This window comes from Mus caroli, unplaced genomic scaffold, assembly GCF_978045245.1.
Source record: "Mus caroli unplaced genomic scaffold, Mus_caroli_1 scaffold_4, whole genome shotgun sequence".
Lineage (NCBI taxonomy): Eukaryota > Metazoa > Chordata > Mammalia > Rodentia > Muridae > Mus > Mus caroli.
In genome coordinates, this window is record NW_028227259.1 from 32,125,938 (window position 1) to 32,147,501 (window position 21,564).

At 38.6% G+C, this 21,564-nt stretch overlaps 1 protein-coding gene across 1 annotated transcript in view; it reads left to right on the forward strand.

Annotated features, from left to right (window-relative positions):
- The window catches only part of Ube3c (ubiquitin protein ligase E3C), a 107,194-nt gene that overhangs the window by 27,683 nt on the left and 57,947 nt on the right, over window positions 1–21,564 (forward strand). Inside the window, exons 5-13 of the mRNA XM_021162266.3 lie at window positions 1,353–1,468; window positions 3,182–3,339; window positions 4,961–5,114; window positions 5,450–5,670; window positions 6,508–6,659; window positions 7,884–8,071; window positions 15,720–15,806; window positions 19,724–19,881; window positions 20,076–20,308. Of these exons, the coding sequence (XP_021017925.1) occupies window positions 1,353–1,468; window positions 3,182–3,339; window positions 4,961–5,114; window positions 5,450–5,670; window positions 6,508–6,659; window positions 7,884–8,071; window positions 15,720–15,806; window positions 19,724–19,881; window positions 20,076–20,308 (1,467 nt within the window). The remainder of the gene's footprint in view (window positions 1–1,352; window positions 1,469–3,181; window positions 3,340–4,960; window positions 5,115–5,449; window positions 5,671–6,507; window positions 6,660–7,883; window positions 8,072–15,719; window positions 15,807–19,723; window positions 19,882–20,075; window positions 20,309–21,564) is intronic.

Sequence of the window (21,564 nt, forward strand, 5' to 3'; positions counted from 1 at the left end):
TACCCTTCTATAAAGCCACAGTTACACTGTGTATTCTCGCTTGGAGATGGAACGTTTTCTTTTCATAAAGGACGTCATAAGAGATTTTTTTCTACTTCTATCATGTTAAATGTTCCAATTAGATTTTAAAAACTGGTTGAGTGCATATTATTTTTAGCTTCAGAAGACATTGTGTATATTTAAGAGGCATTTATCTATTATAAATTATTTTTATGACTTAAAAAAAATGTTAGCCAGGCGTGGTGGCACACGCCTTTAATCCCAGCACTCGGGAGGCAGAGACAGGCGGATTTCTGAGTTCGAGGCCAGCCTGGTCTACAAAGTGAGTTCCACGACAGCCAGGGCTACACAGAGAAACCCTGTCTCGAAACCCCCCCCCCCCCAAAAAAAAAAAAGTTAATATTGTGAGTTGTATATTTTAAAATAAATTTTATTAGTTTGATAAAAACAAACAAACATTGCCAAGGAGCAGAAAACGTGAAGGTGTTCGGAATTTCTCCAGAGTACCTTTGTGTATGAGGACTATTCTGTGATGTGATCAGATCTGCTTTAGAAGCTGGCTGTGAAACCCCAGGCACATGTAAAGCAAATCCCGAGTAGAGAAAAATGTTGTCAAAACACAGTTCATAAAAGAAAAGTGAGTTTTAACCAGATGTGGTGATGAATGCCTGTGATCCCAGCACTATAAATATATAAGAGTTTTCAGAATCATTTGTGGTAGCCACGTGAGCACTGGTTACAGGCAAGCCTTGTAAACACATTGTCAGAATCTGACATTCTACTTTACCAAACTCACAGGGCAGTAATTGTCTCTAAAAGAGTGGACACCTCAGACCAACTCAGTTATGTGATTGTCCTTGGACTGAGGCCATGTGATTGATTGCCTTCTCATGAGGAGTATGTGGGATAAATTTCCCTTTAGAAAATCAGTGTGTATAATAAAAAAACAACAAAACCCCAAAAAGTTATACATGGAGTTAGAGAAAGAAAACCAAAAGAAAGGATGCTGAAAGAAACTGCAGGCCTACACACAGGAAGGGCAGGAGTTTAGGCAACTTCAGATTAGTTCTATATTTTCCAAGTGTTCTTCTGGTGGATTACTTACTTTTGCATGTAAATTATTGTTTCAAGTAGAGTGAGCATTGTGTATTCTTTGTTTAGAGACTAACATAATAATGCAAATTAATATTGATGTCATGCTAAGAATATCTTGACTTAGAGAACTTGTTCCTTATCAAGTTTCGATTAGATTTAAGTGTGGAAACTATGTAAATACATTTTTAGTATTATCTGAATAAGCAAGCAAATGTTTATAGAGTAAATGGTTGTATTTTTATGTTGTACTCTTACAGATATGGCTTTATCAGAACTTAATTAAACACAGCTCTCTGTTTGTCAAGCAATTGGATGGATCAGAGAGACTGACATGCTTATTTCAAATAAAGAGGTTGATGAGCCTGTGTTGCAGGTAAGTTTTGTCATAGTTGGAAAGTTAAAGAATGTGTGAGATATCTTTAGGGTTTACATGCTTTAGGAAGCAGGTTTTTTGTTTATTTGTTTGTTTGTTTTTTTAATGTGTATGGGTGTTTTGATGTGTGTACCACACATACATACACACACACACACATCCCTGGTGTACACAGAGACCAGAAAAGGATGTGAGATCTCTTGTAACTGGGCTTACTTATAGAGGTGAGCTATCATGTGTATACTTGGAACTGAACCCCAGTCTTCTGGAAGAGAGGCCAGCACTAATACCCACTGAGTCATCTCTCTAGCCCCAAATCAGTTTTCCTACGAGCTGTCCTCTAGCTATGGTTTTCTATTTGGTTGGTTGGTTGGTTGGTTTGTTTGTTTCAGCCCAGGCTGGCCTTGAATCTTAAGCAGTCTTTCCTACCTTAGTACAGTGTAGATACCTTTGTAGGAAGATGTAGATGTTAGTAAGTATTGGGGGGATTTAAAAAGATAAGAGCAGATATGAGGTAGCCTAATGGGAAGGTGGTGGTGAGGAGATCAGAGGTCAGAGCCATTGCAGATTTTTAAGCATCTTGCCTTTATATGAACAAGTAGGGAGTCAAAGGAAATTTTCTCCTAAAATTGTCAATATAAAAGTAGAAAAAAAAATGTTGTACCAGGTGCTCATTTCCTATTGTCTTAAGTCAGCAGTTCTTTTTCATTGGCTTGTTTTTTTGAGACTGACTATATAGATCAGGGTGGCCCTAGAGTTAATAAAGGTGTGCACCACTATGTGCTTTTAGTCCCCAGATACTTCCACATGCAGTTCGAGAAAAAAGGATGGTTCTACAAACAGCAATATTATGATTAATCTGTGAAAATGGTAAAGATTGTTGTTGCCTAAATGCAGAGAGGCCAGGCACCTGGGTTGATGGGCCCAGTAGCATCTCAGCAGTGGGCACCGGGTGAAATGCTCATTCCTTTCTCAGGTTCCTGCATTAGAATCACAGACAGAATCTGTAATTACAGAGCACCATTTCTATCTACACCCAGAACTGCACCCTCCAACACTTCCTCCACTATGTGCTTCAGTGATGTGCTGCAGATGACTGCAGTGTAGTGGGGGTGAATCTGAAAGGTAGGGGCTACAGGATAATCAGAACAGGCAGTGGTGAGGCCTAGGGTTCTGGTGAAGCAGAGTTGAAAATACATGTGAGTTTTCAGTAGAGCCATTTAAATGAATAGGATAACGTCAGCCTTGATAGGACTGAATTGTTTGTGTCTGCTTTCTCTTCCTGAGTGAAACCTTTGCTTTGTACTTGTTTAATACTTGCAAGTACTGTTTGGTACTTGGTGGGAGCCATGGCTCTGCTCCTAGGAGCTGGTTTAGAGCTATCTCAGGTATTAATTTTTCCCTCATTGGCACCCTTAGTCTGATGTAGCAGTGGAGTGTGGAGTGGCAGGATCATCCACAGAGAAAAATAGATTAAACAGATTGAATGTAGCAGTTGGGAAAAAAAAATCTTACCTGGTCTTGAGGAATTAACCATGATGTGACAGAAGGAAGAATTGCTTAATTAAGGAGAAATCATGAACATAGTTTCATGAGCCCTGCCTGTTTTCAGAGACCCTGGCAGTGGCGCAATGGCTCACAATCTCATCCTGGAGGAGTCAGGGAAACTGCCAACCCCGGCTTTCTAGTAAGTGTTTGAATTTGGTTTTACAGGTTGCTGCAAAACTGTAGTGATGACAGTTTGAATGTTGCACTTCCAATGCGAATGCTTGAGGTGTTTACATCTGAGAATACATACTTGCCTGTTTTACAAGATTCTAGCTATGTGGTGTCAGTGATTGAACAAATTTTGCACTACATGGTTCACAGTGGTAAGTGGGGAGGCAGACCTGTGGAGGTGGGCATCATTGTGGAGGCATGGCCAGGTTTGTGTGCTCTTGAGGAATGGTACTGCTCTGATCAAGATACTACGATCGTCAGAATAGAAGCTGTGTGTGCCGGTGAGTGACAGCAGCCTCTGAAAATGCAGAAGCGTTTTCACTGTCTCTACTTAATTATTCTTTGTTTTAGAAAAAACAAACAAGTTCATCCATTAATCCTAAAAGGAGCTGGTTGTTTGTTCTTAGAAGTTGAGTTACTTTTAAAAGTATGATAAAGTTTGCTTTGATATACATACACTCTAGCCGATATAGATTAAAACTGCACATTTTTACTGTTTGCTTAGCTTAGTAAATATAAACAGTCCAAAACTTGGCTTATTAAAAATTTCAGAAAAGTACTGATGCAGTAAAAACTATAGTGAAATTTATAGAGTTTGGTTTTCTAGGAAGTAGATTGATCATGGCAGTGAGCTTGAATGAACTGATATATGTTCAGTTCAGGATAAGCATTTGATGCGAATTTTACTTTTCCTGTTTTCTAAAACTATTAGGAGGATAACCACGAGCTGTGCCTTCTTGGAGATATTTCTAAAAATAAAAAATGATTTAAAAATCTTCCACCAAAACTGCCCCTTCTATTGTGTGTAGTGGCATAGCTTTTTTTCAATTGTTTTAAAAAATTACTGTATGGTGTTACTGTTCTGTACATTGGAGCTTCATACTCAGCGATACTGTGTATTCTGATACAGCACTCTAGACATGCCCTTCGCTACTGTGCTTAATATACACAAAGTTTTACACCATTTTTCATAAAGATTAGTTCAGTTTTACAGTAAAACTGACCCCTCCCCAGGCTTGCTTGTGATTCCACTGGTGATCAGTGTGTACCAGGCAGGATTGGAGTGGCTCTGAACCATTCTCTTTTTGGTTTTGATTTTTGAGACAGTCTTATGATAGCCACCCAGACATTAAGAAGTACAGTTAAGGTCTGGAAAGATGTCTCAGTGGTTAAGAGCACTGACTGTTCTTCCAGAGGTCCTGAGTTCAATTCCCAGCAACCACATGGTGGCTCACAACCATCTGTAATAGGATCTGATGTCCTCTTCAGGTGTGTCTGAAGACAGCTACAGTGTACTCATAGACATAAAATAAGTTAATCTTAAAACTAAAAAAAGAAAAAGTACAGTTAATTCACTTTTAGTAGTTAACTGAGCAGTGAGCGTGGGAGTTTATGTGTCATTCAGGTCTCAGCAAAATAAGGGTGGCAGGATGTGGTGGTTCACCCCTGTCATGGTAGCACTCGGGAGACTGAAGAAGGAGGATGTTGTGAATTTGATTCCAGACTGAACTACAAAATGAGACTGTCCCTTCCTCCTCTTTTTACCCATCTAACCTTATAAAGACATTTAAAATTGGTGCTAACAGTTGAGATAGCTCAGTGGGTAAAGGTACTTTCTGCCAAAAACTTGATGATCTGAATTCAATTTCTGGGTTCAACAAGGCAGAAGAACAGATTCTTTCTACATTGTTCCCTAGACCTCCCAAAATAAATGTGCTTAAATTTCTTAAGTATTTCTCTATTGTAATAAAGACAATTTCCACTTTCTTTTAGGATATTATAGATCTCTCTACTTGTTGATTAATAGCAAGCTTCCATCAAGTATTGAATATTCTGATTTATCTCGAGTTCCTATAGCAAAAATTTTGCTGGAGAATGTCCTAAAACCATTGCACTTTACGTATAGCTCCTGTCCTGAAGCCTCAAGGTGGGTGAACAATTACTGGGCAGTTAGATATTTTATTAGTATGTCATGGCTCACAGTATGTAGTATACTTTTCTCTGTCTTACCTGTATCTGACATAAATTTTAATTCTGATGATCTGGTTATTTATTTCCTGTTCTTTAGAACCTGTCATAGGGAAAAATTTATCTTAATAGAGAAGATATAAATCAGATTCTAGCCTCTACTGAATGATTTGCTTTATTGATTTAGAATATAGATGATTTACTTAGAAAGACATGGGGAAATGATTTTTTTACCTGTGATTGATTTGATGGGTAGACTATGTTGATTCTCTTGAAATCCCTTTTCTTTTCCAGGCATCAAGTTTTCTCAGCCTTCACAGAGGAGTTTCTGGGAGCACCTTTTACCGATCAAATTTTTCATTTCGTCATTCCGGCCTTTGCAGATGCACAAACTGTATTCCCTTATGAGCCCTTTCTCAATGCATTGTTGTTACTTGAGAGTCAAAGTTCAAAACGGTGTAGTGGAGTGCCATGGCTCTTCTATTTTGTTTTAACTGTTGGCGAGAATTATTTAGGTATGAAATATAAGATATATCTCTCCTAACTCCTGTAAAGGCAGCTGAGCAGCTGAGTCATTTTAGCAAGAATTTCACAAATTGGTAGAACTCTTGAAAATTCAGGGTGTTTTTCTAGTTTATATGACGCATTTCTGTGACCACAATGCAAGATGTCGGTTATCCCTTCAACCCTCAGAAGTTTGGTTGCTGAGGCTGTTTAGAGAGAGGGACATATACGAAAAGTTTAGGCTGAGTCTCATGAAACTGCCTGCACTTTAGACTTTGATGCACAAAATGAGTTGTTACCTGTGTTCCTCCTGACCAAGTAATAAAAATTGGGGTTCCTACAACCCCTTCCTCCAACCTCGTAGGTTAGTAAACTATCTGAGTCTGAGAAGCACGTTGAGCATTATATTACAACCGACAACAGCAGTGAGGATATACTAGTCAAGATCTGAGGGGCCTCTGTGGAGCTTAAACACTTGCACAGGGCTCAGAACCTTGTTCTAGTTTTAGTAGCCCTTCTAATCACCTCTCCATAGAAGCTGGGCTTCACCTTAAAATTAAGAGTCTAGCATGTTCATCACTTTAACTGTCTAGGTAGTAGCCCCACCTTTAGGTTTTTTAAGCCTTCAGTAACTTCTAGCAAGAAATCAGTGGGTGTTTTCCAGAAGGAGCTTACAGGAGTGACCAGAGATCCTGCTGGTGCTTTGAGTCTTAGGTTCCTGGAGACAAAAATAAAATACATTGCATAATTACAGCAGTTTGAATATGATTAAAACAGTAAGGTCTGTTTTCTGGATGAAGAAAGTGATGCCAAACTGTCTGAAGTAACATGCTGATTGTCTTTCAAAGGAGCACTCTCTGAGGATGGTCTCCTGGTTTATCTGCGAGTGCTTCAGACCTTCCTCTCTCAGCTACCTGCTTCACCCACTGGTACAGGCCATCCTGATTCCACCAGTGACTCTGAGGACGATAATGAGGAGACTGACCAACCCAACAGCCCTGTAAGCCACTGTACTAGATGTACTCTTCTAGCTTCTCAGTCTTAGTTCTACAGCCAGGGGAGCAAGCAGCCTGTTAAGCTAAACTGGTCGGCCCCTGACCCTTTAAAACCGTATTTCTAAATCTAATTCCAATCCAAAATCAACCTGAGTGGCTCAGGTTTCCAATGGAAGTAAGAGAAGTAAATGTTGTACTTGCAGCTCAAGTAGCTTCCTCAGCATTGCATCACCACCATCAGCTCCCTCTGAGAGGCTGAGGAAGTAACATTGAATACAGTCTGTTTCCTATCTGCTAAGATGTAGGTATAGGCTTTGTTACAGAAAGCTCTTCCAGTAGGCCGAGGCCAAAATTTAGGAACATAAGCATATATAAGTTTCCTGCCTTACTGGTCTTTAATACTTGTTTTGTTACTGTTTTCATGTATGGGAAAAGATACATGGAAATTATACATGGAAACTGATAGTTCACTTTAGGTCTTCCCTTCCCCATAGTACACAATAACTGGAAGTGGGGTGGGGACTCTTACAAGTTTTATACTTTGATTCCTCTTCTCTTTCTCCTGTCCTAGAGATCATTCTTTCTTCCTATACTCATCACATTTAGGTTGAGAACTAATCGTTCAATTATAAATAAGCCAAGAACCATTCATTTCTGGGCCAGATTTTTTAGCTGCCTTGTTTGTTTGTTTGGGTTCTTTTGCCTACATGTCTGTCTGTGTACCACATGGATCCAGTGCCCTCAGAGGTCAAAAGCAGGTGTTCTATGCCCTGAGGACTGAAGTTACAGATAGTTGTGAACCATCATGTGGGTGCTAGGAATTGAACCCAGGTCCTCTGAAAGAGCAGCCAGTCCTTTTAACAGACTTCTCTCTCCAACCCCTTTTCAAAATATTTTTAAAGACAGGATCTCAGTTTGTAGTGCTAGCTGACCTAGAACTCACTATATAGCCCAGGCTGACCTTGCACTTGCACAGACTTACCCTGTTTCTGACTCCTAAGACCTGGAAAAACAGGTATGGGGCACCACACATAACTTTTTAAGGGGCTTAGGAAAGGACATAGGATTTCACTGTGTAGTTCTGGTTGTCTCTAAACTTTGTGGAGATCTCCCTGATGCTGCCTCCCAAGTGGGATTAAAGGTCTGCACTATCATATACCTGCTAAAGCTGGGTAGGCAAGTTGCAGTAGCACTTCACTCACTCAGACTCATTTTTCTGTTGTCTTTAGGAGGATGGCAGGGTGTCAGCCCCATATATTACTGAAGAGTGTCTGAGAAAACTAGATACGAAGCAGCAAACCAACACCCTGCTGAACCTGGTGTGGAGGGACTCGGCCAGTGAAGAGGTCTTCACAAGGATGGCTTCTATCTGCCACACATTGATGGTGCAGCACCGAATGATGGTGCCCAAAGTCAGGCAGGTCTCTTGGGGTGGTGTGCACAGGTTGGGGAGCGTGCCATCTCTCTGTGATGCGTGAAATGTGAACGGTGGCCTCTTTATCTGTTTTCTTAAAGAAGAGCACACAGGATATTAGAGTTGCCAAACCTTTTATAAAAATGAGATCGTGGTTTCTTTTTGGAACCGTTTATTATTATATATCCTTCCTGGAGCTGTGTGAGATACAGTAGCAAGTTAGTTCAGCTAACTTTACTTGTAGTAGTGTCTTGCATATGAGTGTTTAGACCTCAACATCCATTTTAAAATTTAGATTTGTACATAGTGCCAGAAGGTTGAATTTTCTTTTTAGATTTTTTTCATTGTGTTTTAGTCCATGACACCTATGGCAAATTACTATAGTCGGTAAAAAAAAAAAAAAATCTAAGACACATCTAGCATTTGGTGGTGGTGGTACTGCATGTCTTTAATCCTAGCACTTGGCAGACAGAGGTAGATAGATCTCTGTGAATTTAAGGCCATCCTAGTCTATACAGAGAAACCCTGTCTCAAAACAACAACAAAAAGAAAAGAAAAACAAGGAAAGAAACTTGCTTGAGATTTTTCAAAAAAAAAAAAAAGTGTAAGTTTTTAAATGGGGCCTGTCACCTGGGCTCTTTGCTATAGGAGTCATTCACTCCTTGTAGTCAATTTTAGTAGAGAAGTTGTGAGACCCAAAGGCTCCTCACCTGGATTAGGACACAAACCTTGCTTTGGTTGGTAATTTTTGGACATATGCCTTGGTTATGCATAATTCCGAAAGCGTTTAAAGGGTAAAGCCACTTTCTGTGTTCGGTCAGTTCTATGAGTACAGTCTGTGCCTTGGAGCTACTATGTCAGGACTTTTTTATGTTTTAAACATAACAGAAAAGACGGCTTTACATTTTAAAGTAAATTTTAAATTTAGATCATTTTTTTGCAGCTGGTGAAACAGCAAATGGACTTAGGGACTTCAACTGCTTTCCATCTTTTTTTCGGGGGTGCGGGGGTGTTGTTTTGTTTGTTTTTTGAGTATTTTCTATTTTCAGAGCTGGGATTGATGGCTTTAATTTCCATTTAGCATTGGTCATCACAATTGCAAAGGCTATGGTGGACCTTTTTACACTGGTAGAGATTTCTGAGACAAGCATGGTTATGAAGAAAAAGGCTACAATTCTGAACATAAGGACACAGTTCTGCAAAAAATTGAAGAAAAAGATTACTGTATTATTCTATGTTTATATAAAGAGGTTGACTGTACCTACAAAAACTCAGTAAAGTGATAGCTAGCTGGAATGTGTCAGAGGTAGGGAGAACTTTTAACTCTAGTTTTATGCTGTTTTGCTATCAGGTCATCTATTTTCTTTTCCTTTGAGACGGGATTCTCTGTATAGCCCTGGGATGTCCTGGAATTTAATCTATAGTCCAGGCTGGCCTCAATCTTACAGAGATCCTCCTGCCTCTGCCTCTCTCTCTGCCTCTCTGCTTCTCTGCCTCTGTCTCGTGCTAGAATTAAAGGTGTGGCCACCACTGCAGAAGACTGGGCCTTGCTATTTTAAAACATGAATAAATACCATCTGACTAAATTATAAAGGTAGCGTTGGACCATAATGTCCAGAGATCTAAAGTTAGAGAGGCAGTATCAGCAGAAACATGAGGTTCTCCAGCCTTCTACTTCTAGCAGCACGGAAGTTTGTAGAAGTGCTGCACTGAGATGAGAGCTTCCTGGCCTTTGTTTGAATGTCACTGCCCATCCAGTCTGCACAGCTGCTTCTCTTGATATATCCAGGTTGCCAACCAGGCCCCCCATCAGCTTACTCAAGCGTGCCTGCCTCATTTAACAAACTATAGTCTTATAGGCCTAGTGTGTATTTCTTGTGGAGACATACAGGAAGTATCTGCTTCTGAATCAGGCTAGTACCCAGACTAGAAAACGACTCCAACCAGAGCAGCGTGATGTGTAAAATGATCTGATTCAGGGGGGCTTACACAGCTTTGGGAAGCTTTCTGGCAGCTATATTCACTAGTTACCAACCCAACCCATGCTCTTTTATAGAGCCTGACATTAATGCAACACCCATCAGAGGGCAGAAGCAAACCAGATCTAGAAGAGTGGCATACTATTATGCAAGTTATCTTTGTTCTTAGTAAGTTCATTAAAGGTCTCAGTGAGTGCTGTCTGGCATTGGGAAGTTTGGTTTTGTTCTGCTAAAGTCTGGCTCATTGCCTTAGTGTATAGAACATTTGAACAGTGGCCTGCTGCACAATAGGGTTGCTTTGACTGGACTCAAGACTGTTCCCCTTACATTGTCCTGACCTCTTTTACATGCTCTCCTTCATAGATACTATATTTTCATTCGTTTTGGTGGTAGTTTGCTTCTTTTGCTTAGTTTTCCTCAGGTTCTTTTTTCTGTTTTTACTAATCATCTTTTCCTGTTTACCTTTATAGTTCTCCTTCAGCTGGTACTCTGGCTCTTAAATTTCTCTTTTTCATTAATAACTATAGAGCTGGAAAATCTCATTGAACTGCTAGATCCATGTCATATGTAACTTAATTGAGCTGTCCACTAGGAATCCCATACAATCTCTCAGAAACTTGCTTTCTTCCTTATCACAGTAGGAACAAGGATAGGCTCATCATTTACTTCACTGTGCCCCAACTTTGAACTACTCTCCACTGCACAGTGTAAGTACATAAGTAAACTCAAATCTTCAATCAGAGTAGTCTGTGTGCACAGACAGCAGATTAGAACAAGCCCTTCCTCATAGGAAGCTCATTGAACACACTTGTCCCTAAGGATTAGGTTGGATGTATCTTCCTCCGTGAGCCCTATGCAGATTGAGTCAGCATACTTTGTCAGAACTTAAGTCTTTAGGCCATCTTTTGCTAGATAGATGGATTATCAAAACCAGAAATAGTTTCATAGTCTGGTGTAAGGCTTACCTGAGGATCCTATTTGTTTTCAAGATAGTTTCACATTCTTTGCATTGTTGTCTTGCAGGATCATCTTTTCTTCAAGCATTATCAGTTACCTTTCTAACTTTACTTTTGCCTACAGAATGCTTTTGCCTAAACACCCTTAATCACTGGCTCATTTTCTTTGATTCTGTCGCTCTGTGCACTTAATTTTATCTTTTGTTTATTAATCATTGTAATATGCCCTGTGTCTTCTCGACACTGTTAACACTTCTAAACACTGCATGGTAATGACTACTCTTTAGCTCTTGGGTTACAGGTTCACGTCTTGTCCTTTCATAATTTAGGGTAAATAGTTATACTGCTAACTATATTTTGCATTTTGTTATATATGCAGCATTAATTATCATATACTGGTTGTGTAGTTTATAAGCATTTCTACAATAATACTATAAAGAAAACAGTAAGAGTATAACTGGAGGCATTTTATTTCTTTTATTTTTTGTGTCTTTTAAATTATATTGTCAGAATAATCAGTAGGTTTAGTGAACTCCTTATTCTTTAAAGTTTGCATTCTATTTCATGAGTGAAGATGATACAAAACTAATAAACTTTTAAACATATTAGCAATTCTATTTTGGATTCATATAGAGTTTAAGCAAATTTCAAATAGTTTATTGTTAGACACAATAATTAATAGAAATAGAAATGAAAAATGAACATAAGTAAATTTGGAAGAATTGTATACCAGAGTCATTTTGGATTGCCACCTCCTTTAAAGTTTTTATTAAATAAAAATGTTAAGTAGTAAATCCTGGGATCGTTGGATGGACAATAACCTGGGTGGTGAACACTACCTCTCTAGTCAACTAAAGGGGGGGGTGGGGCTGGGTGTATGTTTTGATTGTTTGAGACACTGTCCTTTTCTGCTTACTCCTCTTGATTTATGTTTATAATTATTTGGGGGAAGGGTGCCCATGGAAACCAGAAAAGGATCTGATCCCCTGGAATTGGAGCTAGGATCTGAATTTAGGTCCTCTGCAAGTACTTTTAACATCTGAGCCATCTTTCAGCCCTTAGGGTTTTGTTCTCCAGCCAGGCTTGCAGATTCCCATGCAACTCCGGTTGGCCTGGAACTCACAAAAGTACTCTTTTCTCTGCCTCCCAAGTGCTCAGCTGTGACTTGCCAAATTTGGATGGGAAAGTGTGTTTTTAGTCTACTAATCTTATAAAAAGAAAGCCAATTGGTTGCAAAGGGAAACTGTTCAGATTATGGGTTTGGTATTGAGTTGTCAATTTAACACAGCTGGGTATTTAAAGACTTTCTTCTATACCTAAGCTTCTGGTTTGTCTGTGAACGTTTTAAGTAGCTTATTCAAAATGAATGGTTTTAAATTTTTTTATTATTTCTCAGGACATTAGGAATTTGCCTATCTCAGAGGTGAATTGTTACGAATCTCATTTTAATATCTCTTTGCCAAGAAGTGATACCTTCAGCAGCAAAATGCAAAGTATGGCATTTCCACCTACATACAAGAAGGATTACAGATGTACTATGTTTCTAAACTCTGTGAGACTGCCCACGAGGCTTCTCAAGAGGCCAGAGATGCCTGGGGTATAAGCCTTGTCCCATCTGTATTCATCTCCATGCTTTTATATGTCCCAGAAGCACTGACCTGACTTTATAAAATTGTTGGTTTTCCCTAATTAACTTACAGGGCATACAAGGTTGTTACAATGAATATAGTATGCGATAATCTGTCTCAGTACATAGAAAGAATAGGTCACTTCTTTACCTCTTGGAAATAAATCCCTAAACTAAATTACATTTAGAAATTTAATTAAAATGTCTAATAGTTTGTTTTATTATTCCCCATTGAATAAATTCAAGAATTTCAAAATTAACCTTAAATATAACTTGAACTATGTAGCCATTAAAATGGTGTTTCAGAAAGATGTTAATCTTAGTAGCATTGCTATAAAATGATGTTTAGGAAGAACATCTAGTATAAAAGCATACATAAGCATATTTAACAGCAGGATATTAGTTCTGATTATTTCTGAATGGATGAAGTGAAGTAAGCATAAAGCAAGGATTAATGCTTTAATCCTTGTTTAATCTCTGTTTTGACTTTGTTTTTTTCTTTTCAGATAAAACTCAAAATTTTTTAAAATTGTAACTTAAATTCTTGATTGAATCATTTTTGATTTAAAAGAAATAAAACAAAAAAATAATGCCCATTAGGATGTTTTCATGTAGAAAGTTTGTGGGTTTTTTTTTTCCCTTTTGTTTACTTACTTATTTATTTGGGGATACTGGCAATATATATTGTATGGTAATATAGTGCTTGTGAAAAAAGACAGACAACCTATAGCAAAGAGTCAGATTTCTCTTTCCAGCTTGTAGATCCTGGGGTTTAAACTCAGGTTGTCAGGTTTAGTGGCAAGTGAGTCATCTCACTAGCCCTTTGGAAAGCATGGTAACATCTCAGATACAAGGTGTGATTAATTCCTAATTTAGCTCTAATTTTCAACAGTATGAATTTTTCCATTTCCTTTTCTGGAAACATAGTCTCATACTGTAGCCCAGACTGACTTATAACTCACTGTGTAGCTTAGACTGGTATCAAACTTGATGTCAAGCCTTCTGCCCTGATGTTAGAATTATAGGCATGAGCCACCATATACCCAACCTCTTTTTTAAATTTATCTTTTTCATTTAGTAGTCTTTTAAAGTGGCCTTTTGAGGATAATAGTGCTAAGAGACAATGTGCTTAAAGGCTTAATTGGTCTCAAGGATTTTTTAATTTGTTTGTTTGTTTGTTTGTTTGTTTTGAGACAGCGCATTACTATGTATCCCTGGCTGGTCTAGAACTTTCTGTGTACACCAGCCTGTCCTCAAACTTTCAGAGACCCACTTGCTTCTACCTCTCAAGTTCTGGAATTAAAAGCATGAACCTCCATGCCTGGCAACATACAAAGTTTTGATATTTCTCACTGCTTCTATAGGATTCTTTAAAATATCCCAGTGTAATTTTGAGTCTCACCCAGTTGTTTCTCAATGTGGAGTTAGTCAAGTGTAGATACCATTTCATTTTGACCCTTTGACAGAAATTTTTATAAGTTTATAATACTGAGATGGGTAAGATTTTTCTTTCTGATACAAGCAGGTTGTGAAGGGCAATTGTGCCAGATAATCTTAATAGAGCCTTGCCACTTCAAGATTTTGTGATTGTTCAGTGTTGGTGAACAGGTTTAATATTCTAATTCTCAGGCATCTGCTGAGGGAGATCATGAATTCTTTTTGTTTGTTTGGCTTTTTGGGACAGAGCTTCTCTGTGTAACAGAGCCCTGGTTGTCCTAGAACTTGCTTTGGAGACCAGGCTGGCCATATTCTTCCCTGGTTTCAATGGTTTTTTGTTTGTTTGTTTGTTTTAAGATTTATTTTATTTATATGAGTACAATGTAACTGTCTTCTGACACACCAGAAGAGAGCATTAGATCTCATTTCGGGTAATTGTGAGCCACCATGTGGTTGCTGGGAATTGAACTCAGGACCTCTGGAAGAGCAGTCAGTTCTCTTACCCACTGAACCATCTTCCCAGTCTCAAAATTTTATTTTTGACTGAATGTCTGTATGTGGTGTATATGGTAAAGTACTTAACCACTGAACCACCTCTCCAACCCCACCTATGGGCTTTTAAATGAACACTCTTGCAAAATTTAGTCAATTAATAAATTATTGTATAATTAAAATACTAAATAAAACTAAATTATAAATTAAAACACTAGCATAAATTGTGGTACACACTACTATTTTTTCCACAGTAGGAACAAGAGGTATCTGAAAAGTCTGTGGGCAGGTGGTTTGGTTCTAAGACATGAAAGGCAGCATTAACCCTGGGCTTCTCTGCCACACGCTGATTTATGGTTATTTGGATTCTCCGCCTCTTGCTTTGTATGTTAGGCTCAGTGTGGGACAGGAGCAGAGGAACCATAGGAAGGGTGTGAGATTATTGTGTTGATATTTAAAGTAAACATTCTTTTCTCTTGATGGTGCTGCCTGTAAATCTTTATCACATCATCATTCCTATTGAATCTTTAATTCCGTTGTAAAAACCAGTGTTTTGTTGTGCTTACTGAATCAGTTATTTTCTTTGTTCTAACATGTTTCAAATAATTTGAATTCCTGTCTTACCAACATGTTTTTCTATCATTATAAGTCTGTGTTTTTTGTTGGTTTCATCTCACATGGGATTTGTATTTTTAGATTTAAAATTTATTTTTTTTGTTGTTTGTTTTTGTTTTTTGTTTTGTTAGTTTATGAGACAAGGTCTCATGTAGCCATGACTGGCTTTGAATACTTGGTGTTTCTTCTCAACTGCTGAGATTCAAAATATTACTGTATTTTAGTAAGCCATATTGTGGAGAGGGCAGCCTACGCTTGAGTGAAAGCAGCCATTTATCCTCAGGGCTGCTAGATATTGGACTCAGTCTCAGGGCAGTAGATGAGAGCCAGGCCTTCCTGCAGTTGAGGTACACGGATCTTTTTAGATTTTTTTTGTTTTGTTTTGTTTTTTATACCAATGGGACCTATGTCAGATGTGAGCTTTTGTAGTATTAATATGAGTTCTCTAAATCGTGTACTGTCTTTATAGTTGTATAGCCTTGTTTTTTTCTAAGTAATGATTTGAGTGAATAATTTCTTACTCGTCCTGTTTTTCTTCTTTTCAGGCTTCTCTACAGTTTAGCCTTCAATGCCAGGTTTTTGAGGCATCTTTGGTTTCTCATCTCTTCAATGACAACACAGATGATCACAGGGTGAGTGCTGTATAGGCTTACAGATTGAGCCTAAGGGCATGAACAGTGTTCCTAAAGAAGGGGTTCTAATTAATTACTGCTCACACGTGTTCTGTCATGATAGAAAGGTGGATTTCACACACATACACCCTCCCCTAAAAGAAAAATTAGTACCTAATTTTACAGTTAACTTATCTGTAAACATTACTAAACCATGGCTATATCTGAAGAGAAGTTTATTTTCAAAATTTCAGACACTGGGTTTTTTCTTTACCTGCATACATGTTTGTGTACTGCTTGTGTAACTTATGCCTGTAGAGGTCAGAAGAGGGCATTGAATCTCCCGAAGCTGATGGTTGTTGGCTGCCTTGTGAGTGCCGGATATTGAACTCCCAGTCCTTTGGAAGAGCAGCCAGTGTTACTAACTGCTAAACCGTCTTGCCAATTCCTGCTCCCCTGGCCTTTTGTTTTTGTTTTCTTAAATAAAGCAAAAACCAAGCAGGGTTTCACTGTGCGGCTAGTAGCTTATAACTTTAAAGTCCTGCATTAGCTTCTGGAGTACTAGGATTATGGGTGTGTACCCCTTATATCCAGAAAAACCTCCTCTTAGTGGTAGGGAAATTTCCTTTAATGCTTTTATGTTTTTCATTTCATCTTAATGATTCTTTTGTGAATAAGAGAGTTTTTCTTAGCCCACTGTGGCTAGTGACACTCGTGAAGGCTGAGTGACTCATCTGGAATCAACAGACTAGAAACACCTAGGTTAGAGACATACTTAGACAATTTAAAATAAGAAGTTTTGGTACATTTTAATCCTTCTGACATGACCTTGACTTTCATGAACAACTGTTTGCTTAGGGCAAGAGGAGATTGGAGATCATTAGAACAGGAAATGATCATTGACCTATGAGTACACCAGCTTAGCAACAGAAATACTGGTCTGTTTGATAATTGGCTGTTTGTTTATGACATTTGTCTTTTGGTGAGGAAATGGAGTCATGATGTGTGAAAGAAAAATGATACTGTTAATTACATTAAATTATTAATACTATTTTACAATGGATAAGGTTATATAGGTTTTTTAAAGGCAATTTTTAAAAGGCAGTTGAGAATTTTGAATTTCTTGTTGCTCCTTTAGTTTATTAAATAACTTCCTTTCAGGAACATAAATAATGTATTAATATATTCTCACTTAACACTTTATCATACTGCTTTCGGGAGCAAAATTAAAAATGAAACACCTGATTTTCTGAAAATGACAGAAAATTTAGTCTAAAGATAGTTCACAGCAGGACTAGCTCATCTGGGAGACCTACATCAGACTTGGGAGTCTGCCTCATTGTCTCATCAGGTAGCCAAGAGGTTCCAGACCCAACTGAGATGTGTTCTTTTCCTCACCCTAAGCCACCAAATCTAGGGGCCGTCAGATGTTTTTGGTGTGTTTGTTTTGTTTTGTGTTTCTATATGAGGTTTCTCTGTGTAACGGCCCTAGCTGACCTGGAACACTCTGTAGACAAGGCTGACCTCAAATTCATAGAAATCCACGTGCCTTTGCCTCCCAAGTGCTGAGCCCATGGGCAGAGGTTTTGCAAGCCATGTTTTTATTCCAACTGTGTTCTTTCTTATATTTCCTGTTGAAACAAGACAGTTTAGTTTCTGGCTTACTAAAATTGAAACAACTGACAACCAGCAAACAGGCCACTATTTGCCAAAGGTACTATTCCACTGTGGTCACTGCACGGAGGGTCTCAGGGTGTCTGTAACAGGAGCCAATGCAAAAGCAGGAAAAGCTGAAAACTCTTCAATGAGAGGAGGGCGTAGTCTCCACAGACAGGTGCAAATCCTTATTCTGAGGTGTCAGGGATTCATATGAAGTACCACTGATTTTCTGTAATTTAACCAGCTTTTGGTGGTGTTCCCATCACATTAAATTGTAGACTTTTTATTTGCTTCCAAGTCTCTTGAGATTGATTTGTTTTCAGAAGGATGTTTGAGTTGGTGTTTCTCACTGTCCTGTGTTTCATTTGTCCCTGGCTGCAGGGTACACTGCAGGGTGCACTCTTCTATTTTCCATCATTCAACTCAGAATAATTAACTTCTTTTTGCTCACATCATGGAATTAAGGAGAGAACAAAAAGTTAATGTTGGTTTACAGCATTAATTGTTGCCTGTGTGATTTTGTAGTGACTTATTGTAATGTAAGGACCAGGATTCAGAGCAGGAGTGATTTTTTTTTTCAGTGCTGGTTCAGCACTGCTTAAATGTAGAAAACACTGCCTACTCAGCAACTGTGTTAACACTTGTTCCCTTAAATACTATATGCTCTTTGGTTTTACGTGATTTTTGTGGCTCTGCATTGATAGGCCTGGTATCTAAAGGGCTAGGACCACATCTTTACTAATATCAATAAAAATATATGGCAGTGAATTAATTACTTTTGTGTGTGTTATGAAAATTTTTGTAAGTGGCCTGGTAGCACAGTGAGGACTCAGTCAGAAAGAATATGCTGGATTCTCTTCTCATGGGACTGAGTAGGAGACGAGACCACTCTTGTACATGCTTAAGTCAGCTCTCAGCTTTCCTGGCTTTGGTAGTGAGGTAGGACAGTATTTCTGTCTCTCAAGGAGCCAGTACCCAAGGAGGCTGGAAGAGGGCATTGGATCCTCTGAGAGTGAAGTTACAGATTGTTGTGAGCTGCATAGAGTTCCTGTTCTCATTCTAGACCTTTTCCTGAAGGCAGCATCAGATAGATTCAGAGCCCCATCTGCATCTACCTCACTCACCAACCCAAACCCCAGTACCTCCACTTCCTGATAAGAACAGGCAGGCTCCTGCATGTATGGTGTTAATTTCTCCAGCTTCACTCCTGCTCCTGTTTCCAAATAAAACTTTTGGGAACTGGGTGTGATGGTGCAGGCCTTTAATCCCAGCAGAGGTAGGTAGAACTCATAAGTTCCAAGACAGCCAGGGCTACCTTGTCTCCAAAAAAAGATTGACAGAAAGTAAAGAGGGGTATAACAGATACCTATGAAGTGACCTGCAAGTCTCATTGTAGAGGGGACACGGTGCCTTCTTTTCTTGTTTGGAAAGAGCTATGTGTTTCATATAACAGACTTCCATGAAAAAGAAAGGAACCAATCACACCTTGTGATAAACAGTAGAGACATAAAGTTTTCTACAGACCCATCTATGTGGCAGACAAGGGAGCCACTTATAAACATGGACAGAAGAAACAAGACTCCAAGAAGAGTGGAAGATGAAGGTTCTAATTTGGCTGCAATATAGAGGTGTTACAGACCTACCTGAAAGCAGGGCTAGGTAAAATGTTCTGTCCTGCCATATTTGTTGGCCTATGTAAAATGGAAGTCCAAGGAGAGGGGATAGTTTTCATCTAAAACTCCAGGGCTTTGGCTTGATACTATGTCCACTCTCAGTAACTGCCTATTGCTACAGATGGCAGGAACAGGAACACATCAAAAAGGTTGGTCTGGTGGGCTTTCTTGACTTCTATGGTGCCAGTTACTAACTTGTGTTATCTCCAGGTTAACATTTCCTTTTTTTTTTTAACAAATTTATTGATAAAACCAGGTCAATAAACATGGTAATAGCACTCCACCAGGAATGAGAAAATGAAATAAGCTGCATTGAGTGCCATTTGGTATTTGTAAGCCCTGATTTCTTTCTAAGTAGTTTGTTAATGTAAATTTATTTTCACTAAGTATATTATCTGATGTCTCTCTCTCTTTTTTTTTTTTTTTTTTTTTGGTTTCTGTGTAGCCCTGGCTGTCCTTGAACTTGAACACAGAAATTTGCCTGCCTCTGCCTCCCAAGTGCTGGGACTAAAGGCGTGCACCACCACGCCCGGCCTTATCTGATGTCTTAATTCCTAAGCCTCACCTTAAAATAGCTATTTTGATTTTTCCCTGCCCCTTCCTCAGATCTATGGTGCCATTGCTTCAGTTGATATCAAGGGGCTCGCCCATGTCTTTTGAAGATTCTAGTCGAATCATCCCACTCTTTTACCTCTTCAGCTCCTTGTTCAGTCATTCGCTGATCTCCATACATGACAATGAATTTTTTGGTGACCCCATAGAAGGTAAGAATTTTGAAAAATGGGTTTGCTGCTGGCCTTATAGCCTGTCAGCTTTTAAGGGTAATTGAAAGGCTCTCGAGGACCCACCACCACCACCACCCTTTTTTTTTTTTTTTTTTTTTTTTCTTCTTCTTCTTTAAGTTTTTCTGTGTATGTTGATTTGGGGGAAGAAAATGGTTGAAAATTGGTTGTTTTAGTTGTAGGTCAGAGACAATCATCCATGATGCCTTTCACTCTGGAGGAGTTAATCCTGCTGTCACGATGCCTTCGAGATGCCTGCTTGGGGATCATCAAGCTAGCATACCCGGAAACAAAGCCAGAAGTTCGGGAAGAATATGTCACCGCATTTCAGAGTATTGGGGTCACTACTAATTCTGAGATGCAGCAGTGCATACAAATGGAACAGAAGCGATGGGTTCAGCTGTTCAAGGTATGTGGCATGTCAGAATGTATCCAGCACAGACTTGGTTTTGTTTAGTTTCTTTTAGGAGAAATTTGGAGGCATAATTTTAATTTACAAAACTTCTAAGAAAAGTCTTTATCTTTATATCTGTTTCATTTTAAAAGTACTGCTTTTGTGCTGATGAAATGACTCAGTAAATAAAAGTTCTTTCTACCGATTCTGGAGACCTGAGCTGAGTCCTGTATTATATACAGTGAAAAGAGAAAACTGGCTCTCAGAAGTCTTCTGACTTTGACATAAGTGCTGCAGCAGAAAACAAAAAATAAAACCCTTGCTTTCACAGTGAAGACGTGTGTAAAATGTCTTAAGGCTATCCTTGACAAGCTAAAAAAAAAAAGTAATAAAATAAATGTTTTCATTTTTATTTTCATTAACAGATTTTTTTTCTTGGTAAAAATTATTTTTAATCTTTAAGATGGAATCAAAAAGGTAGAATGAGTCCGTTTTGATGCATACTGTATATAAATTACTCCAGAATGAATTCATGGAAAAAAAGAAGTTATGGGGTACCATGGCTGGAATGCTGGGAGGAGTGGGTGACAGGGTTAAAAAAGGAAAAAAAAAAAAGCAGGAAAAGGTGCTTGACTCTGACCCCCATGCAATTTCTGCTGCAAACACATCTAGTCAGCTAAAATTGCTCGTTAAAGGAGAGCAGAAGAAATGCATCTTCCAAATTGAATGCTAGATTTACAGGCCGTTTAATACCAGTGACCTCTCAAACACTAATGTTCCATGAGAGTCATCAGCTGTCCCTTCAGGTCTTTTATCACTGCTTTTGTCAAGCTATCTGTTTAATTGAAAGAAGTTAATTGAATGAAAATGATCAACTAAGCTTGTATTAATATTGCTAATGGAACTTTCTTCTTGGCCATGTTTGGAGAAAGATGTCAAGCTAGACTTTAGGAAAGACCCATTAATGCTTGCACTTAACCTGATGGGCTAATTAAGGACTGCTTATTCATCCTACAAGTCCATGAGAGTCTCTCTGCAGCCCATTCTGCCTGATTTTACAACACATTTCACTTAGAAGCATAAGCATTAGCAGCAGTGAAAGTAACTGATAATGTTTTGATTGCATGAATACAGGCCTAATGCATCATTGAATTCATAATTTGTGCAGATTGGTGTAATACATGTTTGCACAATTTATTTTAATCACCTTTTTCTCTCTATTTCTAAGTAAACCTTAAAAGTTGACTGCTGAGCCCTTCCTTGAAGATGGG